This window comes from Centroberyx affinis, unplaced genomic scaffold (genome assembly GCF_046629955.1).
Source record: "Centroberyx affinis isolate AG114_WGS23_722 - 3 ecotype Tasmania unplaced genomic scaffold, CSIRO-AGI_Caff_v1 ptg002362l_1, whole genome shotgun sequence".
NCBI lineage: Eukaryota > Metazoa > Chordata > Actinopteri > Beryciformes > Berycidae > Centroberyx > Centroberyx affinis.
The window spans coordinates 182,241-207,372 of NW_027280622.1; the positions used below are offsets into that span (position 1 = coordinate 182,241).

The 25,132-nt window shown below is 46.5% G+C and overlaps 1 protein-coding gene across 1 annotated transcript in view; it reads left to right on the top strand.

Moving 5' to 3' along the window:
• The window catches only part of LOC139655949 (titin-like), a 225,562-nt gene that overhangs the window by 165,850 nt on the left and 34,580 nt on the right, over positions 1-25,132 (top strand). The window contains 15 exon segments of the mRNA XM_071533376.1: positions 848-1,135; positions 1,822-2,112; positions 2,520-2,807; positions 3,113-3,395; positions 3,730-4,037; positions 4,150-4,254; positions 4,840-5,037; positions 5,255-5,551; positions 5,718-6,305; positions 6,481-6,783; positions 7,040-13,689; positions 13,768-20,262; positions 20,320-23,574; positions 23,638-24,376; positions 24,521-24,817. Coding sequence (XP_071389477.1) covers positions 848-1,135; positions 1,822-2,112; positions 2,520-2,807; positions 3,113-3,395; positions 3,730-4,037; positions 4,150-4,254; positions 4,840-5,037; positions 5,255-5,551; positions 5,718-6,305; positions 6,481-6,783; positions 7,040-13,689; positions 13,768-20,262; positions 20,320-23,574; positions 23,638-24,376; positions 24,521-24,817 — 20,385 coding nt within the window.

Below are 25,132 nucleotides of genomic sequence, written 5' to 3' on the forward strand. Positions count from 1 at the left end.
CCTTATTGTAAAGTGTTACCTTTAACATGAATAAAGAAAGCATTTGCACACTTTATTTTGATTATCTATGATGTTTGGATGATGGAATGTTGATATTAATATAGAGATATATTTATTGATATCCTTCAACAAATGTTAAATCTGTAGAGCCGCCTCTGGCCAGGTGTATTTCCCATTTCACCTGATCAGCTACTCACTGTGATTGGTTAGTTGTACCTGGGCCTATGTATATATAGATGGTTCCTCCCATTCACTCTTTGATGCCTGATGAAGATCCTTGACCGAAACGTTGCCTCCTAATTTGATGTGCAAGTCAAGTCAAGTTTATTTATAAAGCACATTTCATACGACAGGCGTAGACTCAATGTGCTTCAAAATAAAAAGCAAAAAATAGGCAAAGATCATACATGACAAAAACATATAAGATAGGAACATATAAGATAAGAAGGTATTACATAAATAAAAACATATAAGGTATTACAATAAAAAGGAATAAGATAAGAAGGTATTATTATTATTATTAATAAAAAGGGAATAATAGCAATAATACTGATTCTAAAATAAACGTTTTCCCATTAACCACACACTTTAAACCTAACTAAAAGTTTGCAAAAGGAGATATGTTTTTAATCTGCTTTTAAAAGAAGATACAAGTGCAGACATTCTGTTAGTGTTTGCTCTATTTTGTTATGTTAATTCCCATAAAACTACAAAAATCTCTTCCTCACACCGTCACTAGACCAGGAAATTAACGAGGACTGGTGTGTGTGTGTGTGTGTGTGTGTGTGTGTGTGTGTGTGTGTGTGTGTGTGTGTGTGTGTGTGTGTGTGTGTGTGTGTGTGTGCAGTTCCTCCAGAGGCGGAGCTGAGCGCGGAGCTGAAGGACGTGCTGGAGCTGCGTGCCGGCGCCACCATGAGGCTGCGCGCCACCTACAAGGGCCGTCCCACCCCCAGGATCACCTGGGCCAAGATGAACACCAACATCAAGGACCGGCAGGGCATCGTCATCAAGTCCACCGACTCGGACACCCTGCTGGTGGTGGAGAGCGTCAACAGATACGACGCCGGAAAATACATCCTGAACCTGGAGAGCATCTCTGGCATGAAGATGTACACCGTTGTTGTCAAGGTTCTTGGTGAGTAAACCAGAGAACAATATACAGTTTCCAACTAAGTACATTTACTCAAGTACTGTACTTAAGTACAATTTTGAGGTACTTGTACTTTACTTGAGTATTTCCATTTTATGCTTTGTACTTATACTCAACTACATTTTAGAGGGAAATATTGTACTTTTTACTCCATTACATTTATTTCACAGCTATAGTTACTAGTTACTTTTCAGATCAATATTTTATATTTAAAACATTTGATCATCTTTATAAAATAACTATAAAATAGCATTGTTATAGATTAGACTACCCAAAAGTATAGCTAAATTGTTAAGATTAGCTTCACGTTGACAACTTTAAAATGCTGCTTTCATGTACATGTATGTCAATAAATCAGTATTAATATTCCAATAATTTATGTAAAATATAACTCTCTAAATGGGGACAGTTTGCCAATACTTATGTACTTTTACTTAAGTAAGATTTTGAATGCAGGACTTTTACTTGTAATGGAGTATCTTTACATTGTTGTATTGCTACTTTTACTGCAGTAAAAGCTCTCAGTACTTCTTCCACCACTGAGAGAATCATTAAACCACACAAGTACTCTTTTCATGATGGGATCCATCAAAAACAGCAATGCAACCTGTTTTGGGTCCAGACCCGTATTTTAAGAAACACTGTTCTGATGTATTGTGTTATCTCTCCAGACACTCCCGGTCCGCCGGTCAACTTGGTGGTGAAGGACACGTGCAAGGACAGCTCCTCCATATTCTGGGACGCTCCTCTGATCAACGGCGGCTACGATGTTACTCACTACGTCATAGAGAAGCGCGATGCGGAGAGGAAGGCTTGGTCCATCGTCTCCAGCGACTGCACCAAGACGTCGTTCAAGGTGCCGGACCTGGAGGCCGGCAGGTCCTACTGCTTCAGAGTGTCGGCGGTCAATGAGCTCGGCGTCGGAGAGTCCTGCGAGACCGCCGACTCCGTCAAAGCATCCGGTGGGTGTGGCGATAACACATTCTGTCCTTTAGCCGTGTTGTGGCATTTTTAGAAAGTGCTCTGTTTCATTTGTTCAGAAATGCCTCTGTTTCATTTGTTCAGAAATGCAAAACGGTGTCATCGAAGGCAACCGATTGGTTTATTTGTTGCTGATGTATTTGCTGTACAGTACAATATTTAGATAGATAATTATATAGCTTCTTTAAGAGCCACAGTGTCTGTAGTCAGAGCTGCACACTTGAGAAGTGAAAGAATTGTATTGATGTCTACATTCAGTGAACAAATAAAGTCTATTCATCAGTGTGGGAATTGAGTAAATTCAATTAACTTATATTCAGACAGAACTTATTTAATTAAAATATTTAATTAAAATAAATGAATTCTTCTTCTTTTTTAATTCCTCCAGAGGAGCCCGGGCCTGTCATGGACTTCAAGACCCTGCTAGTCACCAAGGACTCCTGCACCCTAAGCTGGAAGAAACCCCTCACCGACGGCGGCAGCCGCATCATCTGCTACGTGCTGGAGGTCCTCAACGGCGACGACAAGTACAAAGAGCTCATGAGGTCCAAGAACATGCAGTACAGCGCCAAGGACCTGGTGGAGGGCAGAGAGTACAACTACAGAGTGAAGGCAGTCAATGACGCAGGAGAGAGCGGCGTCAAGGAGCTCACTGTGGTCGCCAAGGACCAGATCAGTAAGAGGCTGTCCAGATATTCAAAGCTTTCAGACAAAGAAATGTATCAGAAAGGTTTTCAGCATAAATGTACAGTCAATTAAAACAATTTGGAATGATAATGTTATAAATATACAACCTGTACCCAAACAGAAATTTGAAACAGTCTTGTTCTTTGTCTGAAGGCTTCTTTATATTATGTTAAGATGATTAACTTCTGCTCAAATCATCACATTTTTCATATTTATGCTTTTTGTTGACGCTCTTATCCAAAGTGGCTGGAATCATAAGCATAGTGTTAAAATCGCCGTTCTTCCGCTCTGCAGTTCTTCCGACCTGTGACTTGCGGGAGCTGCCCAACATGTGCTACATCGCCAAGGAGGGCAGCACGGTGCGTCTGAAGATCCCCATCATCGGCAAGCCGACACCCAAGGTCTCCTGGAAGAAGGGAGACGACGAGGACCTGACGGACACCGGCCGAGTCTGCGCCGAGTCCTCTGCTGTCAACACCACCCTGCTGATCAGGGACTGCCAGAGGAGCGACGCCTCCAAGTACACCATCACCCTGAGGAACAGCGCCGGAAGCAAGGAGTCCACCATCTTCATCAGGTAGGTGTGGGACAGTAACGAGGCTGGGCTCAATTCTTTTTCAGCTCAATCAGCTCAAAATGTAAATACATTCTGCAATTCTCGGCTAAGGATATGGTAGACATGGTAATCATTCAGCAAAATTCAGTATATGAATTTTAGTGATCTAATTTGATTGAACTGAAAGTGAATTGAGCCCAGCTGTAGGCAACGTGTTCTAAAGAACATATTTTAGGAAAATATACACGGTGGAGCTTAAAAAATGTATTACAGTATACCAGTTTTAGTCATATTCAGGCATGTCTTATTTAAAAAGTCACCAATTAATCTTTCAATTCGCCCTGTCCTCTTTCAGGGTGGTGGGCAAACCTGGCATTCCTGTCCAGCCCATCAAGTTCAAGGATGTGACTGCCGATGGTGCCACACTGAAGTGGGGAGCTCCCAAAGACGACGGCGGCTCAGAGATCACCAACTACATCCTGGAGAAGAGGGACTCCATCACCAACATGTGGGTGACAGTCTCCTCCTCTGTGGAGACCAACACCATGAGGGTGACCGGCCTCCACGAGGGAACCGAGTACATCTTCAGAGTCTGTGCCGAGAACAAGTACGGCATCGGAGAAGGACTCAAATCCGAGCCCATTGTTGCTAAACATCCATTCAGTAAGTGACTACTAGGTTGTCTGGCTTGTATTTTAAAGCCTGAATGTTTTTAATTGCCAAGCATGAAAAATTGAGCTTCTCCTGATTGTGCAATGTCACTGTTTCTCCACAGATGTTCCTGATGCTCCTCCTCCTCCTCAGATCATGAGCATGCGCCATGACTCTGCCTACCTGGCCTGGTCTGACCCCAGGAAGACTGGAGGATCTCCCATCACAGGTGCTGTCAACAGCCTGAATTAAGCTATTCTGTGGAACAATAACACTATCACTATCACTATTGTTTCAGTACATTACAATACATTGTGAGCTTGGAATTATAATGTTCCGTCCGAGTAGACTGCAGTGCTGAGATATTGAGCATCAAAGATTTTATATCCCATCTGGCAAAACTGTTATGTTCTTTATATCTTTTAAAATATTTAACTTTTTTTTTTTTTTAAATAGCATAAACAAGGTGACATTCCAAGATCATGAATATGTGGAGAACTCAATTTTGATTAATAAAAAAAAGAAAAGAAAATAGAACCTTATAATTCCACGATCTCAAAATGTCAAAAGACATAAGATGTGGCAGTGCTTACTAACTTAGAGAGGCTAAGTGTGGTGTTGAATACGGTAGTCTCAACACATTTCATCACATAACGTGAGTTACTAAACACTGTCAAACATCAATATCATTTCATATTACAATATTTTATATTAATTTCATATTAAATCCTTACAGTACTTCAATAAACATACATGTGGGTGTGTGTGGCATGTGAGCTTATCAGGAATTTCCCCCCACTGTTTTTGTCTTCAGGCTACCATGCAGAGTTCAAGGAGAGGAACAGTATGTTGTGGAAGAGGACGAGTCAGGCGGCCCTGAGGATGAAGGAGCACAAGGTGACTGGGCTGACTGAGGGCCTGGAGTATGAGTTCAGAGTCATGGCCATTAACCTGGCTGGCATCGGCAGACCAAGCCCCCCCACTGACCCACATGTCGCCCTGGATCCCATTGGTAAGTGAGAAATATTAAACATGCACTTCTTGTACCACATATCATATTAACTATAGGTGAAAACGGCATATTCAGTTAATGTACTATGGGTTTCTAAAATACCTGACTGATCTGTTACTATTTCATACAGAAATAACTAGACAGAGACAGGCACAAGGTTATGATGTTTTGTATTACAATTACATTCAAATTTTTCCTGTTTTACCTGTCTGCTCAGATGCCCCTGGTAAACCAGATGTGATCAGCATCACCAGGAGCACCGTGACCCTCCAGTGGACCGAGCCACAGTTTGACGGTGGCCACAGGCTGACTGGTTACATCGTTGAGAGGCGTGACCTGCCTTCCAAGATCTGGGTGAAGGCCAACAACGTCAATGTGGTGGAGCCTGCATTCACTGTAAAGGATCTGCAGGAGGGCTGCAAATACGAGTTCAGAATCAGAGCCAAGAATGCAGCAGGCGCTCTCAGCCCACCCTCCGAGCAGACCGACACTCTGATCTGCAGAGATGAATATGGTGAGATAAAGATACAAACATTCTGTTAAATCCACTACTTGAACCATAAGAATTCTCTCACATATCTCACAATGCTTTCAATTACACTGTATGGCACAATGTTACAGAATTTGGTATGTTGGCAAACTGCATGGTAGCTTATCTGATGTCCGATTGCATCCAACAGAGTCACCAACCATCATCATCGATGCTCAAGTGAAGGAGGGCCTGACCGTCCGGGCTGGTGATACTATTGTCATCACTGCTACCAGCATTGTGGGCAAACCTGCACCAACCTCATGCTGGTCTAAGGGAGGAAAATACTTCAAGCCCTCGGACATTGTTCAGATTGAGACCACTGCCACCTCCTCCACACTGTCCATTAAGTATGCCAGCAGGAAGGACTCTGGAGATTACACCATCACGGCCAGCAACCCCTTCGGTGTGAAGGAGGAAAGTGTCAAGGTGAAGGTCCTGGATGTTCCTAGTGCTCCTGGTCCCATTGAGTCCAGCGGTATATCCTCTGAGAAGGTCACCCTAACCTGGACAGCTTCTACTGAGGATGGAGGCTCTCCTATCAAGTACTACACCCTGGAGAAGAGGGAGACCAGCCGCCTGCTCTGGACTATCCTGGAAGAGAAGGTGATCGACTGTCACTATGTGGCCAACAAGCTCATCCAGGGCAATGAGTACATCTTCAGAGTCTCTGCTGTCAACCAGTACGGTGCCAGTGAGCCATCTCACTCTGAGCCAGTCAAGATGGTTGATAGATTTGGTATGTACACTTTATTTTAATTGTTCAATAGATCTTACATTTGTTTGGGCTTATGAAGTTATTAAGGTAGAGATCATAAACAACACAGCCTTATTTCTATAAACAATGTCAAATCTGTCTCTGGAAAAATAATACAGACTACTTCACGAATGTGCTGGTTGTTCTATGTGTCTAGGTCCTCCAGGCCCACCATCCAAACCAGAGGTTGAGAATGTTGGTGGACATTCAGCCACTGTGACCTGGAAGAGACCAGCTGAGGATGGAGGAAGTGCCATCACAGGTTACTGCGTTGAGAGGAAGGAGAAGAAGGGCATGAGATGGGTCAGGGCGTCCAAGAAATCCATTGCTGAGCTCAGCTTTGAAGTCAAGGGTCTCACTGAGGGTGTGGAATATGAGTTCCATGTTCTTGCTGAGAACATAGCTGGATTTGGAGAGCCAAGTGAACCATCTATGCCAATCACAACTAAAGTTGTTGCCTGTGAGTAAAACATAGAATTGCCAGTAAAAAAATACATTTCAGTTTTGAAGAGAAGTTAGTAAAAAAGTCAATATGCGTACCCAAATCCATTTTTAAATACTTTGTGTTTAACTCAATCATGAGAAGACTTTATATATCAAGAAAGTTAACAGAAAGATTAGTGCCTCAAATGAAATGTCACAATTTATACGCAATGCTCTATTTTATGCTGTATTTTGTTTTAAATGGCACTGATCACTTCTCTTGCATTTTTCAGATGTGCCTGGACCTCCATTCAACCCAAGAGTTACAGACACAACCAAGACCACTGCCACTCTGAACTGGGGCAAACCCCTTGAGGATGGTGGACTTGAAGTCACTGGATACGTGATTGAGCACAAGAAGGAAGGAACAGAAGAGTGGGTTAAGGACACCCCATCCTCTCTACGTAGGATCACAGAGTTTGTTGTTCCCAACCTGGAAACTGGAGCAAAATACCATTTCAGAATCAGCGCTGTGAATGCTGAAGGAATGGGTGAACCTGCTGAGACTCAGGAACTGGTTGAGATTGTGGAGCGTCCAGCAGAGCCTGATCTGGAGCTTGATATTGAGCTGAGGAGAACCCTCGTTGTCAGGGCTGGCTGCTCCATTCGCCTCTTTGTGCCAATCAAGGGACGCCCTGCTCCTACAGTCACCTGGACAAAGGAAGGTGGTCCTGTCCCACGTGCCGTCATTGACAGCACTGAGTCATTCACTATGTTGATCATCCCTGACAGTTCAAGGATTGATGCGGGCAAATATGAGCTGACCCTCGAAAACTCAGCTGGAAAGAAGAGTGCCTCTATTAATGTTAGAGTTCTGGATACACCTGGACCTCCACTTAATCTGAAACCAGTGAATATTAACAATGAGAGCATCACTCTTCAGTGGGAGTTGCCTCTCATTGATGGTGGAGCCAAGATCACAAACTACGTCATTGAGAAGAGAGAATCAACACGCAAGGCTTATGCTACTGTTATCAGAAATTGCCCAACCACTTCAGTCAAGATCCCTGAGCTGGGCGAGGGCTGTGAATACTACTTCAGAGTGTCTGCTGAGAATGAGTATGGCATTGGTGAGGCGGTTGAGACTACTGATCCAATTCGTGCATCCCAGGCACCTACTCCTCCAGAGAGTATCATTCCTACTGATATCACTAAGAACTCTGTAAGTCTGGCATGGACCAAACCTAGGCACGATGGTGGAAGCAGAGTTACCGGATATGTCCTCGAAGCCCAGAAGAAGGGAACTGATCAGTGGGCCCATGTAACAACAGTGAAGACCATGGACTTCACAGTGAAGAATCTCAATGAGCATGAGGAGTATATCTTCCGTGTAATGGCTGTCAACCAGTCTGGTAGAAGTACCCCTCGTGAGAGCAAGCCAATTGCTATCAAGGATACTACTTCCCTGCCTGAGTTTGACCTGCGCGGTGTATGCCAGAAGACTGTCATTGCTAAGGCAGGAGATGACATCAAGGTTGAGATTCCAGTCATGGGACGTCCTAGGCCAACTATCTCTTGGCAGAAGGATGGCGGAGCCCTAAAGCTTACTCAGAGAACCAATGTGGAGACAACTGCTGCTACTGTTATCCTCGCCATCAATGAATGCACCAGAGCCGACAGTGGCATATACACCATGACAGGAAAGAACATCGTCGGTTCTGTGTCAGACAACATCATTGTCAAAGTACATGATGTTCCTGGGCCACCCAAGGGACCAATTAAGATTGTGGAGATATCTCGTACATGTTGCATCTTTGCATGGGACACTCCTGAGAATGATGGAGGTGTTCCCATCAACAACTATGTGGTTGAGATCAGAGACACTACTAGCCAGACATGGACTGAGCTATCTTCCACTGTCATCCGTACTATGTTCAAAGCCATACGTCTTAACACCGGATCAGAATACCAGTTCAGAGTGAAGGCGAAGAACAGGTATGGCGTTGGACCTCCCATCACCTCAGAGGCTGTGGTGGCTGCTTATCCATTCAAGGTTCCAGGACCTCCTGGTACTCCTAAGGTTGTTGCATTCACCAAGGACACAATGACAATTGGCTGGAATGAGCCTGTGTCTGATGGTGGAAATGAAATCATCGGATATCATGTTGAGAGGAAAGAGAGAAGCAGCATCATGTGGCAGAAGATCAGCAAATCAATAGTGAAAGGAAACATCTTCAAATCCACTGGGCTTGAAGATGGTGCTGCCTATGAGTTCCGTGTCATGGCTGAGAATATGGCTGGAATTGGTAAGCCCAGCAAGGCCTCAGAGGCAATGCTGGCGTTGGACCCTGTAGACCCACCAGGCCAGCCTGTGCCCATTTATGTCAACAAGAATGTCATCACCATTCAGTGGACAAAGCCTGAGTATGATGGTGGCTTCAAAATCACTGGTTACACAGTGGAGAAGAGAGACCTACCTGCTGGTCGCTGGATCAGAGCCAACTTCACCAACATCATTGACACTACATTCACTGTCAGTGGACTGACTCAGGATGCTTCCTATGAGTTCCGTGTCATGGCCAGAAACTCAGCTGGTGCAGTCAGCATGCCTTCCGAGCCCTCAGATCCAATTATCTGCAAGGATGATATCGTTGAGCCACGTATTATGGTTGATGCCATCTTCAAGGATGTTGTCGTTCTGAAGGCAGGGGAGAACTTCAAGCTTGATGCTGACATTGCTGGTCAACCAATCCCTTCCATGGTTTGGACTAAGAATGGAAAGGAGATTGAGAACACAATGAAACTGGAGGTTAAGTTCACTGAACTGACGACTACTCTGATCAACAAGGACTCTGTCAGAACAGATGGAGGAGAATTTGTTCTGACTGCCACTAATGTCGGTGGATTTGCTAAGCACATCTTTAATGTTAAAGTGCTTGACAGGCCTGGACCACCAGGTGGACCTCTTAAGGTATCTAATATCACAGCTGACAACTGTGTACTGACGTGGGCTCCACCTGCAGATGATGGCGGTGCCAAGATTGAAGGCTATGTGATTGAGAAGCGTGAATCAAGCAGACTGGCATGGACCAATGTTGCTTCAGACCTGCAGGTCACACAATACAAGGTGACCAAGCTGCTCAAAGGAAATGAATACATATTCAGAGTGATGGCAGTAAACAAATATGGACTTGGCGAGCCTCTTGATTCAGAGCCCACTATTGCAGACAACCCATACGTGGCTCCAGATCCTCCACAGAATCCTGAAGTGACAGCTGTCACTAAGGATTCAATGTTTGTTATGTGGCAAGCCCCCAAGAGCGATGGAGGCAGCCCCATCACCAACTACAACATTGAGAGGAAGGACAGAATTGGCCTTCGCTGGGTCAAATGCAACAAGAGGAAGGTCAAGGATCTACAGTTCAAGGCAACAGGCCTTGTTGTAGGACATGAATATGAATTCAGAATAATCGCTGAGAATGCTGCTGGATTGAGTGCACCAAGTGCCTCCAGTCCATTCTACAAAGCCACTGATGCACTATACCAGCCAGGGCCTCCATGCAACCCCAGAATCCTGGACACAACCAAGTCCTCAATTACTGTCGCCTGGAACAAACCTGTATATGATGGTGGCTCTGACATCACTGGCTACATTGTGGAGACCTGTATCCCATCTGAAAAGGAGGAAGAGGAGGAATGGACCATTGCGACACCCAAAGAGGGATACCTTGCCACCTCATTCACCATTGTCAACCTGAAAGAGAACCAGGAGTACAAGATTAACATCTCTGCTATCAACAGTGAAGGAATTGGAGAGGCAGCATCTGTGCCAGGCAACCCCAAGGCTGAGGACAGGCTCCTCCCACCTGAGATCGACTTGGACGCTGAACTCCGCAAGGTTGTCAGCCTTAGAGCCTGCTGCTCACTTAGACTGTTTGTGCCCATTAGAGGCAGACCAGCACCTCAGGCTAAATGGACCAAAGAGGATGGTGAGACTATTGAGAGGGCAACCATTGACAGCACAACATCATACACATCACTTGTAATTGGAAATGTCAATAGATTTGACAGTGGAAAGTACAATCTCACAATTGAGAACAGTTCTGGATCCAAGACAGTTACTGTCCAAGTCAGAGTGCTTGATACACCTAGTGCCCCACAGAATCTGAAGATTAATGCTGTCACAAAGGAATCTGTCTCTCTTATTTGGGATCCTCCAATAAATGATGGAGGAGTTAAGATTAAGAACTACATTGTTGAAAAGCGGGAGTCCACAAGGAAAGCATATGCCACAGTCAATGCTAACTGCCACCACACCACCTTCACAGTTGATCAGCTCCAGGAAGGATGCAACTACTACTTTAGAGTTTTGGCTGAGAATGAATATGGCATTGGCCTGCCTATTGAGACAGGTGAGTCAGTCAAGGTGTCTGAGAAACCACAGCCACCTGGCAAAATCACTCTCAAGGATGTTACCAAGAACAGTGTCACTCTGTCCTGGGAGAAGCCAGAGCATGACGGGGGCAGCAGAGTGGGCTGTTATGTTGTTGAGATCCAGCCTAAGGGTGTTGATAAGTGGAGCCAGTCTCTGATTGTGAAAGAAACAGAAGCTACCATAAGTGGACTTAATGCAGGTGAAGAATACATGTTCCGCGTATCAGCAAGAAATGAGAAGGGAACCAGTGACCCACGTCAAATCGGTGTACCTGTGATTGTCAAGGATCTTGTGATTGCTCCAGCTGCCAAACTGCTGTTCAACACATTCAGTGTGCTGGCAGGAGAAGACCTGACAGTGGAAGTTCCATATGTTGCACGTCCTAAAGCAGCTGTCTCCTGGGTGAAGGATGGTGAGCCTATGAAAAGAACTACTAGAGTGAACTTTGGCGCCACAGACACAATGCTGAACCTCAAGATTAAAGAGGCTGCTAAAGATGATGTTGGCCACTACCTCATCACTCTCAGCAACACAGCAGGAGAGACTACAGCAGACATTGGCATTGTTGTTCTTGACAAACCAGGTCAGCCAGGTGGTCCAGTTAAGGTGGAGGAGGTCACTGCTGACAGTGTAACCATCTCCTGGAACCCACCAGAGTATGATGGTGGTTGCACCATCAACAACTACATTGTGGAAAAAAGAGACACATCCACCACTAACTGGATGGTTGTATCTCATAACCTAGCCAGGACCAAGATCAAGGCTGGAAGGTTGAAGACTGGCTCTGAGTATCAGTTTAGAATCACAGCAGAAAACAGATATGGAAAAGGTCCAACTTTGGTCTCAGAGTGTGTTGTGGCTCAGTACCCATACAAGCTCCCAGGACCCCCAGGAACACCCTCCATTGCAGCCTCCACTAAGGACAGCATGGTGGTGATATGGAATGAGCCTGTGAATGATGGTGGAAGCACTATTCTGGGCTATCATCTTGAACGCAAAGAGAGAAATAGCATCCTCTGGGTCAAACTGAACAAATCTATCATCACTGACCAAACCTTCAAGACCACTGGCCTAGAAGCAGGAATGGAATATGAATACAGAGTTTATGCTGAAAACATTGTTGGAATAGGCAAAGTGAGTAAAGTGTCTGAGGGTCACATTGCTAGAGATCCTTGTGATCCCCCTGGCACCCCTGAGGCCACCAAGATTACTAAGGACTCTGTGACCATTGTCTGGACCAAGCCTGAGTATGATGGTGGTGCAAAGGTCACAGGCTATGTAGTGGAGAAGAAAGAGCTTCCTGAGGGCCGCTGGCTGAAGGCTAACTTCACCAATGTCATTGAGACAGAATATGTTGCCACAGGGCTTGTGGAGAACCAGCAGTATGAGTTCCGTGTCATTGCCAGAAATGCTGCTGGGGTTTTCAGTGGCCCCTCGTACAGCACCGGTCCCATCACTGCCAAGGATGAGATTGAGCCACCACGCATCAGCATTGACCCAGAATACACACAGACTCTTGTGGTCAATGCTGGAGACAACTTCAAGATTGATGCAGATGTTCATGGCAAACCACTGCCCTCTATCCACTGGATGAAGGGAGAGCAGGAACTGGGCAACACTATCCATAGAGAGATTAAGAACACAAGCACACAAGCTTGTATCACTGTGAAGGAGGCTAAACTTACCGATGGAGGCCAATATACTCTGCTGCTGAGGAATCCAGGAGGAGAGAAGGCTGTGCAGGTTAATGTGGTTGTTTTGGATAAACCTGGAGAACCACATGGCCCTCTAGTTGTCACAGGTGTTGCAAAAGATCGATGCTGCCTTGCTTGGAAACCACCACTGCAAGATGGCGGCAGCAAGATCTCTCACTACATTGTGGAGAGGAGAGAGACAAGCAGACTGGTCTGGACTGTTATTGACCCCAAAGTGGAGAATACTTGCCTGAAGATTACTAAGCTCCTGGAAGGAAATGAGTACATCTTCAGAGTCCGTGGTGTCAACCAGTTTGGAGTGGGTGCACCAATTCAATCTGCTGCTGTCATAATCAAAGATCCATATGTGCCCCCTGAATCACCCAAGAACTTGGAGATTTCAGATATTAAGAAGGATTCAATGGTGCTTACATGGGAGGCTCCCTCTATTGATGGAGGCAGTCCCATCACCGGTTATATCATTGAGAAACATGATAAGGAGGGTGTAAGGTGGACCAGATGCAATAGGAAGACGGTAACTGACTTAACTTTCAAGGTCACTGCACTCCTGGAAAGCCATAGTTATGAATTCAGAGTTGCAGCTGAGAATGTTGCTGGTGTTGGTGAGCCAAGCTCCCCAACTGTGTTCTACAAAGCTTTTGATCCTATCTTCAGGCCTGGACCACCACACAACCCCAAAGTTACTGACACAACCAAAACATCAGTCTTCCTGTCATGGAGCAAGCCCATCTATGATGGTGGCTGTGAGATTCAGGGATACATTGTTGAATGCTGCACCACCACAGCACCAGAAGTGCCAGCTGAGGCCCCTGCTGCAGCCCCCACAGAGGCACCTGCTGGAGAGACACCTGCCACAGATGCACCTGCTGAGGAATGGATAATGTGCACACCAGCAACAGGCATCAAGAAGACCAAGTTTGAAGCTGTAAACCTGAAGGAAAATCAGGCATACAAGTTTAGAGTTTGTGCCATCAACAAGGTTGGGGTTGGTGAGCATGCTGATATCTCTGGAGCCATTGTTGCCCAGGACAGGGCAGAAGAGCCAGATCTTGACATTGACGCAGAGCTGAGGAAGATTGTGACCATTAAGGCCGGAGCTTCCCTTAGACTGTTCATTCCCATCAGAGGAAGGCCCACACCTACCGTCAAGTGGGACAAAGATGAAGCTGCACTCAAGGAGACTGCTCAGGTTGAGGTGACCAGCAGTTACACCTCCCTTGTAATTGACAAGATGAGCAGATATGACAGTGGAAAATACACAGTCACTGTTGAGAACTCCAGTGGAACGAAATCTGCTTTTGTTGTTGTCCGTGTTCTCGACACACCAAGTGCTCCAGTCAATCTGAAGGTGAAAGAAATAACAAACCAATCAGTGACACTGGCATGGGAAGCACCTCTGTTAGATGGTGGATCCAAGATCAAAAACTACATTGTTGAAAAGAGAGAGAGCACACGCAAAACATACGCAGCTGTGGTGACAAATTGCCACGCACTTTCATGGAAGATTGAGCCACTTCAAGAGGGCTGCAGTTACTACTTCAGAGTCCTTGCTGAGAATGCACATGGTGTTGGCATGCCTGCAGCAACTGCTGATCCTCTAAAGGTTTCAGAGGTGCCTCAGTCACCAAAGAACTTGATTGTTACAGACCAAACCAAAACCAGCATCTCTTTGGCCTGGGAGAAGCCTGAATATGATGGTGGCAGCAGAGTCATGCAGTACCTGCTCGAGGTGCAAGTTAAGGGCCAGGAGAAGTGGTCTGGTGTTAATACATTCAAGACAATGGAGGCTACTGTTTCCAATCTGAACCAGGGAGAGGAGTATCTTTTCAGAGTCACAGCTATCAATGATAAGGGAAAGAGCGACCCCAAAGTCCTCGCTAGTCCAGTGATGGCCAAGGACTTGGTCTTTGAGCCAGACGTTAGACCAGCATTCAGCAGCTACAGTGTCAAGGTGGGCAAAGACCTGAATGTTGACATCCCCATCTTTGGACGTCCTAAACCAACAGTCACATGGGCTAAAGATGGTGCTCCACTGAAGTTCACTACCAGAGTCAACATTAACAACACACCAACACATACAACACTGAACATTAAGGAGGCAGCAGGTGATGATGGTGGCATGTACAGTATAAATGTGGCTAACTCAGCTGGAAAGAAGGACACAACAGTTGAAATCATCGTTCTTGATAAGCCAGGCCCTCCCTCAGGCCCTGTGAGGTTTGATGAAATCACAACACAGAGTGTGACTATTTCATGGGACCCACCAAAGCACAATGGTGGCTGCCAGATCTCCAACTACATTGTGCAGAAAAGAGATACTACTACCGCAACATGGGAGAATGTCAGCATCAGTTGTGCCAGAACCACAATCAAAGTGCCTAGGCTGAAGACTGGAGCTGAGTACCAGTTCAAGATCATTGCTCAGAATCGCTATGGCAAGAGTTATGGTCTGGATTCATCTGCCGTGGTTGCTCAGTACCCTTACCGGGAGCCAGGCCCACCAGGCACTCCCTTCATCTCCAGTCTCTCTAAGGACCACCAGATTGTTGAGTGGCACGAGCCTGTCTCAGATGGAGGCAGCCCAGTCCTCGGCTACCATCTTGAAAGGAAAGAGAGAAACAGTATTCTCTGGGTCAAGATCAACAAGACACTTATTCACGAGACTTGTTTGAAGAGTCACCCCTTGGAGGAGGGTGTTGAATATGAATACAGGGTATATGCTGAGAATATTGTTGGCATTGGCAGGTGCAGCAAGATCTCAGAGGGCTGTGTTGCCCGTGACCCATGTGATCCTCCTGGCACACCAGAAGCCATCCGTGTGACCAAAAACACCATTGTCATTCAGTGGACCAAACCTGAGTATGATGGTGGCAGTAATATTACTGGCTACACTGTTGAGAAGCGTGATCTGCCAGAAGGCCGCTGGATAAGGGCCAACTTCACTAATGTGATTGAGACCCAGTTCACTGTCACTGGCCTGACTGAAAATTCACAGTATGACTTCAGAGTCATTGCTAAAAATGCTGTTGGCACCATCAGCAAGCCATCTTACAACAGTGGACCAATCATTGCAAGTGATGAGGTGGAGGCACCCAAATTCTCCATTGACCCCGCATTCACCAAGACCATTGTTATCAACGCTGGAGAGACATTCAAGCTGGACGCTGATGTCCATGGCAAGCCACTGCCCACAATCCAGTGGTTCAAGGATGAAAAGCCAGTTGAGAATACACTCAGACTGGAGATCAGAAATGCAGAAAACCATGCTATGATTGTCATTAAGGATTCTGTCAGAATTGACGGTGGACTTTACACACTCCAGCTGACAAATGTTGCTGGCACTGAAACTGTTCCATTCAAGGTTGTGGTCCTGGACAGGCCTAGCACATGTGAAGGACCTCTCCACATCACTGGAATAGCTGAAGATAGATGCACACTGGTATGGCGTGCCCCACTGCATGATGGAGGCAGTGCCATTACACACTACCTCATTGAGAGGAGAGAGACCAGCCGTCTAGCTTGGACTGTTGTTTCCAACAGCTGTGACACCACATGCTACAAAGTCACCAAACTGCTGGAAGGCAATGAGTATATGTTCCGTGTCATGGCAGTCAATGGCTACGGTGTCAGTGAGCCTTTGGAGTCTGGAGGAGTGATCATGAAGACTCCATTTGTTCCCCCTGGTCCACCTCATGTTGAGGATGTATCCAACATTGCCCATGATGGCATGACCATCACCTGGTCTGCCCCTGAGAGTGATGGTGGCAGTGAGATCACAAATTACATAATTGAAAAGAAGGACAGAGCTGGAATCAGATGGACGAGATGCAACAGGCAGAAGGTCACTGACCTCTCCTTTAGAGTGACAGGCCTCACCACTGGCCATGAGTATGAGTTCAGAGTGGCTGCTGAGAATGTGGCTGGAGTGGGAGAGCCAAGCCTGCCAACGTCATACTACAAGGCCTCTGATCCCAAGTACAAGCCTGGTCCACCAGCATATGTGAATGTGATTGACTCCACAAAGAGCTCAATCACAGTGTCATGGGGCAAGCCCCTATCTGATGGTGGCTCTGCCATCCAGGGATACATTGTGGAAGTCTGCAAAGCTGAGGAGGAGGAGTGGACCATGGTTACTCCACCCACTGGCCTACGCGTCAACAAATATGAAATTACCAAACTCACTGAGGGCCAGGAATACAAGATCCAGGTGTGTGCTCTGAACAAACTGGGAGTTGGTGAGCCAGCTGCGATCTCAGGAACAGCTAAGCCAGAGGAGAGGGTGGACCCACCACAGATCCACTTGGACTCTGAGCTGAGGAAGGGCATTACTATGAAAGCCGGAGGATCTGTTAGAATCCATATTCCATTCAAGGGCAGGCCAACTCCTGAGATCAAGTGGACTAAGGATGAGGGTGACCTGACCGAGAAGGCAGTGGTTGAGAAGGCTCTCAACTACACACAGCTGTCCATTGACTCATGTGACAGGAGCGACTCAGGAAAATATACCCTGACCCTGGCCAACAGCAGTGGCTCTGTGTCTGAGTTTGTGGCTGTTAAAGTCCTGGATACACCTGGGGCCCCTCTGAACCTTGTTGTGAAAGAGATCAAGAAGGACTCTGTCACTCTTGTATGGGATGCACCACTGATTGACGGAGGTTCCAAGATCAAGAACTATGTCATTGACAAACGTGAATCAACCAGGAAGGCATACGCTAATGTATCCACCAAATGCACCAAGACAACATTCAAGGTTGAGAATCTGGTTGAGGGCGCTATGTACTACTTCAGAGTCATGGCTGAGAATGAATATGGAATCGGTCAGGCTGTTGAAACCAAGACAGCCTCCAAGGCCTCTGAGGTGCCTCTGCCTGTTGGAAAAGTCTTCCTCACTGATGTCACCAAGGTCAGTGCCTCTCTGGCCTGGGAGAAACCTGAGCATGATGGAGGCAGTAGGATTGCTGGCTACCTGATTGAGATGCAGCCTAAGGGCACAGATAAGTGGGGAGTTGCAACAAATACAAAGACATGCGAGGGCACCGTGACAGGCCTGACTGCTGGAACAGAATATCTATTCCGTATCATTGCTCACAATGAGAAGGGAAAGAGTGAGCCCAAGCCACTTGCTGCACCTGTCATTGCTAGCGACATGACCATCGAGCCCAGCATTAAGATGCAATTCAACACTTACAGTGTACTGGCTGGAAAAGATCTGAAGTTGGAATTCCCTGTGCTTGGCAGGCCCAAACCTAAAGTCACCTGGACCAAGGATGGTCAGGCTCTGAAGGTGACATCCAGAGTCAATGTGGTTAACACTCCAACAACAACTGCCATTCAGATTACTGAGGCAAATAAGGATGACTTAGGCAAATACAACATTACAGCGACTAATACTGCTGGCACAATTACTGAGGACATGGGTATCATTATTCTTGACAAGCCTGGCCCACCAACAGGTCCAATCAAGGTTGTTGAGGTGAGCAACACCTTTGTCCATCTCTCCTGGGAGCCCCCTGCATACACAGGTGGATGCCAGGTAAAGAACTATATAGTGGAGAAGAGAGATACCACCACCACAACATGGCAGGCAGTCACTACACAGCTTGCTAGGACAACCTACAAGATCTCCAAGTTGAAGACTGGTGCAGAATACCAGTTCAGAATCATAGCTGAAAACAGATATGGAAAGGGCGTGTCTCTGGACTCTAAAGCCATTGTTGTGCAGTATCCATACAAACCACCTGGGCCTCCTGGAACACCATTTGTCAAGTCTGCAACCAAGGAGATGATGATCATTGAATGGAATGAGCCAGTCAACGATGGTGGCAGCACAGTTATTGGTTACCATCTGGAAAGCAAGGAGAGAAGCAGCATCCTGTGGAACAAACTGAACAAGACTCTCATCACTGATACTCAGTTCAAGATCTGCAATCTTGAAGAGGGAATTGGATATGAATTCAGGGTCTATGCTGAAAATATTGTTGGCATTGGCAGATGCAGCAAAGTGTCTGAGTCCTTTGTTGCTCGTGACCCTTGTGATCCTCCTGGTGCTCCTGAAGCTGTAACTATTTCTAAGAACTTAATTAAGATTCAGTGGACCAAGCCTCAATATGACGGTGGCAGCAAAGTGAACGGGTACATGGTAGAAAGGAAAGATCTATCCTCCCCTGAGGGACGCTGGATAAGAGCTAACTTCACTAATATAATTGAGACTGAATATACCATCACTGGGCTGACAGAGAATGAGCAATATGAATTCAGAGTCATTGCCAGAAATGCAGCTGGAGTCTTCAGCGAGCCATCTGACAGCTCTGGACCTATCACTGCTACTGATGAAATTGAACCACCAAGGGCCTCCATGGATCCCAAATACAAGGATGTCATTGTTATCAATGCTGGAGAACACCTACTTCTCGATGCAGACATCTATGGTAAACCAGTTCCTGATGTTCTATGGCTGAAGGAGGGCAAGGAGATGGACAGGGCTCTGCGCTTTGAAGTGAAAAACACACAGAAACGTGCAGCCCTTACCATCAAGGATGTCACCAAGCTTGATAGTGGCCACTATGACCTCAGCCTCAAAAATTTGGGTGGTGTGAAGACCTTCCCCATTACTGTCAAGGTCCTGGATAAACCAGGTCCTCCCGTTGGACCCATCAAGGTGACTGGAGTCATGTCTGATAGGTGCATCCTTTCCTGGTCTGAGCCAAGTCTGGATGGCGGCGCTAATATCACTCACTACATCCTTGAGAAGAGAGAGACCAGCAGGTTGTCCTGGGTGGTGGCTGCAGCTAACATCCAGGCTCTGTACTACAAACTAACTAACTTGATGGCTGGAAATGAGTACATCTTCAGAGTCAGGGCAGTCAACAAATATGGTGTTGGTGATTATCTGGAGACTGAACCCATCATTGCACGTAATCCATACAAGCCACCTAGTGCTCCTGGAACTCCAGAGGCAAGTCAAATCACAAAGGATTCTATGGTTCTGTCATGGACTGCACCAGAGCTAACTGGCGGAGCTGACATTGATGGCTACCATCTTGAGAAGCGTGACAAGGATGGTGTGAGGTGGACCAAGTGCAACAGGCAGAAGCTGACTGACACCCACTTCAAGGTCACAGGTCTCATGACAGATCACTTCTATGAGTTCCGTGTTACCGCTGAGAATGAGGCTGGAATGGGAGACCATAGTGAACTGTCCCTACTCTACAGAGCATGTGATGCCACCACACCACCTGGACCTCCACACCATCCTAAGGTGATAGACTATACCAAGTCCTCTGTGTCTCTGTCCTGGCGCAAACCTGACTTTGATGGTGGTGCCTATGTCAAGGGCTACATTGTTGAAATGAGGGAGTATACACCAGTGCCAGAACATGCAGAGGAGACAGAAGTAGCACCAGCAGTAGAGGCACCAGCTGAGAAAGAATGGACCATGTGCACTCCACCCACTGGTATTCAAGCCACTAAACTCACTATCACAGACCTGAAGGAGGGCGGAGAGTACCAGTTCCGTGTCTGCGCCGTCAACTCAGAGGGAGTGGGAGAGGCTGCCAATGTCCATGGCACAGTGGTCACTTCTGATAGGGTGGAGGCTCCAGAGATTGAGCTGGATGCTGACCTCAGAAAAGTGGTTTCTGTCCGTGCTAGTGGAACTCTGCGTCTGTTTGTCACCATCAGAGGAAGACCTGAACCTGCTGTGAAATGGGAGAAGGTGGAGGGTGTTCTCACTGACCGCGCTGTGGTTGAGGCAACCAGTTCATACACTATGCTTGTCATTGACAATGTCAACCGCTTTGACAGCGGCAAATACTCACTGACCCTGGAAAACGCCAGTGGAACCAAATCTGCCATTGTTGCTGTGAGAATTCTGGATACACCAAGTGCACCACAGAACTTTGCTGTCAAGGAGCTTAAGAAGGATTCAATTACTCTTGCCTGGGATGCTCCACTCACTGATGGTGGTGCTAAAATCACAAACTACATTGTAGAGAAGAGAGAGTCTGTCAGGAAGGCCTACACTACAGTGACCAGCAATTGCACAGCAAACTCATTCAAGATTGAAGAGCTGCCTGAGGGTGGCATTTTCTACTTCAGAGTCTGTGCAGTTAATGAATATGGCCAAGGACAGATGGTTGAAACCAAAGAAGTTAAAGTGTCTGAGGTGCCTCTTCCACCAAGTAAGGTTTCTGTTACTGATGTCACAAAGACCAGTGTATCGCTGTCATGGGAGAAGCCCGCTCATGATGGTGGAAGCAAAGTCATGTGCTACAATGTAGAGTTTAAGCCTAAGAGTGGTGATAAGTGGGGTACAGCATGCACAGTCAAGGTGACTGAAGCAACTATTCCTAATCTGACTCCTAATGAAGCCTATTCATTCAGAGTTGTTGCAATCAACGAGAAGGGAAAAAGTGAGCCTAAGGATCTGGGAGTTCCTGTGGTTGCAAAGGATATTGCAATTGAGCCCTCTGTCAACTTGCTATTCACCACATACAGTGTAAAGGCTGGGGATGACCTCACTATTGAGGTCCCAGTGAGAGGTAGGCCTAAGCCTGTTGTATCCTGGAAGAAGGATGGCCTTCCTCTGAAGCAAACCTCATCAGTGACCATCTTGAACAATGCAACCTTATCCAAGATTATCTTCAAGGAGGCTAGCAGAGAGCATGTTGGCAAATATGAGATCACCCTGGCCAACACAGCTGGTACAGTCACAGCAGAAATTGGAGTTGTTGTCCTTGATAAACCAGGTCCACCTAAAGCTATTAAGGTGGATGCTGTGACCTCAGACAGCATCACACTGTCCTGGTCTCCACCAGATTATGATGGTGGCTGCTCCATCAGTAGCTATATTGTGGAGAAGAGAGACACAAACACACAAGAATGGCAGATGGTAGCAAGTAATGTTGCCAGAACAGCTTTCAAGGCTGGACGCCTGACACATGGAGCAGAGTACCAGTTCCGCATCTATGCTGTCAACCGTTATGGAAAGAGTACATATCTGGATTCTCCTGGAATCACTGCCCAGTACGACTTCAAACAACCTGGACCTCCTTCCACTCCTATAGTGAAGATGGCCACCAAGTCCTACATGTTGGTGACTTGGAATGAGCCTGTCAATGATGGAGGCAGTACTGTTCTGGGATACCATCTGGAGAGGAAGGAGCGTACTAGCATCCTTTGGACAAAGATGAACAGAGGCATGATCAAAGACACAGAATACAAAGTCAACAGCATTGAGGAGGGCATGATGTATGAGTACCGCGTCTATGCTGAGAACATTGCAGGAATTGGTAAATGCAGCAAGGCCTGCGAAGCTGTGGCAGCCAGAGATCCATGTGATCCTCCAGGCACACCTGTGGTCACCGCTGTTACCAGGACATGCGTCTCCCTGTCTTGGGCTAAACCAGAATATGATGGTGGAGCCAAGGTTTCTGGCTACATCATTGAAAGCAGAGACCTTCCTGAGGGTCGCTGGACAAGGTGCAACTTCACCAATGTGCCAGAGACCTACTATGATGTGACAGGCCTCACAGAAAACAGCCAGTATGACTTCCGCGTCATTGCTAAGAATGCAGCTGGATTGTTCAGTGAGCCATCTTATAACACTGGCTCCATCACTGTCAAGGATGATGTGGACCCACCACGCATCATGATGGACGTCAAGTTCAGAGACACAGTGGTTGTGAAGGCAGGAGAAACCCTGAAGATCAGTGCTGACCTTGCTGGTCGCCCTGCTCCTGTCATCTCCTGGACCAAGGATGGCAAGGAGATTGAGCTGAGAGCCAGAATCCAGATTGTTTCAACAGACACCAGCACATCTGTCATTGTGAAAGATTGCATCAGAAGAGATTCTGGGCAGTATGTCCTGACTCTGCAGAACATTGCCGGAACAGTCACCATGCCAGTCAACTGTGTGATTCTTGATAAGCCAGGGCCCTCAGCAGGACCTCTGCAGATCACAGGTCTCAAAGCTGAGCAGTGCACTCTGTCATGGGGTCCACCTCAGGAGGCTGGTGGTGCTGAGATCACACATTACGTTGTTGAGAAGCGTGAGACCAGCCGCCTGGCATGGACACTGGTGAAGGGAGACCTCACAAAAACATACTACAAAGTCACAGGACTGCTCAAAGGCAACGAGTATATCTTCAGGGTTTTGGCTGTCAACAAGCATGGACTTGGTGAATCCCTGGAGAGTGAAGCTGTAAAGGTTGTAGATCCATACACATTCGCCTCTGCTCCTACTAGTGTTGAGGTCACTGCTGTAACTGGGGATTCAATGACCCTCACCTGGTGTAAGCCAGCCAGTGATGGAGGCACGCCGATCACAGGATATGTGATTGAGCGCCGTGAAAAGACAGGCATGCGCTGGGTCCGTGTAAACAGAGAGCCAGTTGTTGAATGCACCACAGTAGCAACTAAACTGCGCAAGGGTTGTGATTATGACTTCAGAGTCTATGCTGAAAATGCTGCTGGCCTGAGTCTTCCAAGTGATCCATCCGCATCATTCAGAGCACAGGATGCTCTGCTTGTTCCTTCACGCCCAACCAAGCCAAAGATTATCAATTCAACCACGGACACTGTGACTGTTGTCTGGAAACCACCAACAGCTGATGGTGGTGCTCCCATTCTCGGATACAGTGTAGAATACAGAGACTACATCCGCAAACCAGAACCAGAGGTGGAGGAAGAAGAGGAAGAATACGAGGAAGAGGAAGAGGAGGTGCCTGAATCACCTGAAGAGCTAGCACGATGGGTTGAGGCCATTCCTCTTACCAAGAGCCTGGAATTCACAATCGCTGGACTGAAGACAGATGCAGAATATGAATTCTGTGTTAAGGCAATAAACAAAGTTGGCAGTAGTATCCGTAGCCTGTACTCTGATGCAGCTATGGCAATGGACAGAACTGCAGCGCCATCATTTGACGTTGACATTGACACGCGCAAGACACTTGTTGTCAAGCATGGCACAGCATTCACTCTGAAACTACCATTCAAGGGCAAACCTGTGCCATCAGCGGCATGGGCCAAGGAGGGCGTTGATCTCAAGGTCAGAGGAACCATTGAATCAACTGAATCCAGCACTAGGCTGACCATTGAGAAGTCAACAAGAAATGACTCTGGAGAGTATTTAGTCACTATTGAGTCACCGTTGGGAACAGCAACACTGCCCATGGTCGTCAAGGTGCTTGACTCTCCTGGACCTCCTGTCAATGTGAAAGTTACAGCAGTGACCAGGGACTCTGCAACCCTCACTTGGGAAGCTCCTGAGAATGATGGTGGTGATGCAGTGAAAGCCTACCATGTTGAGAAACGTGAGGCCAGTAAGAAGGCCTGGGTGTCTGTGACCAGCAACTGCCACGCACTGACATACAAAGTGGAAGACTTGCAGGAGGGAGCCATGTATTACTTCAGAGTCATTGGAGAAAATGAGTACGGAGTGGGCGTTCCTCAGGAGGCCAAGAATGGCACAAAGATTACAGGTAAAATATAAATTGACATTTTTTGGTAAAGTCATTTTTTAAATAATAATACTTAATGGGAAATGTAACACTTTACAGTCTTCTCCATTTTCTTAAAGCATGTTTGTTAAAATTTTATATGTATTATATATGTCTACTTTCCAGAGGTGCCAAGTCCACCCATGAAACTTGGAGTTGCAGATGTTACCAAGGACAGCATTACTATTGCATGGACCAGACCAGAATACGACGGTGGGAGCAGAGTGACTGGTTACCTCATTGATGCTCTGGAAAAGGGACAGAACAAGTGGGTGAAGTGTGCCACTGTGAGGACCATGACCCACACCATTAAGAGCCTGAGGGAGTGCGCTGAGTACTTCTTCAGAGTTCGCGCTGAGAACCATGCTGGACTCAGCGAACCCAAGGAGATGATTGTACCTGTTGTTGTCAAGGAAATACGCGGTATGATCTCGAGCTTTACTATTACTTTTTGGAGCATGGTTATGTTATTATTTATGTTATTGCATATTATTGGTTTCATAGTCCCTGGAAAATGGGGCACATCACAGAACATGGACTGCACTGCAGAATAATAGTAAAATCACAGAACTATGCAGAGGATCAACAAAAATATTGTGCAGTAAACAATAAGTAACAACTTGGGACATTTCTACAGCGTAGGTCGCAGTTTTACAGCGGATCTAAATGTTATTTGCGTTTTCTGTCCAGTTTTCTGCATTATTGGCTAATGGACCCTTGATGCATATAGTTTAAAAG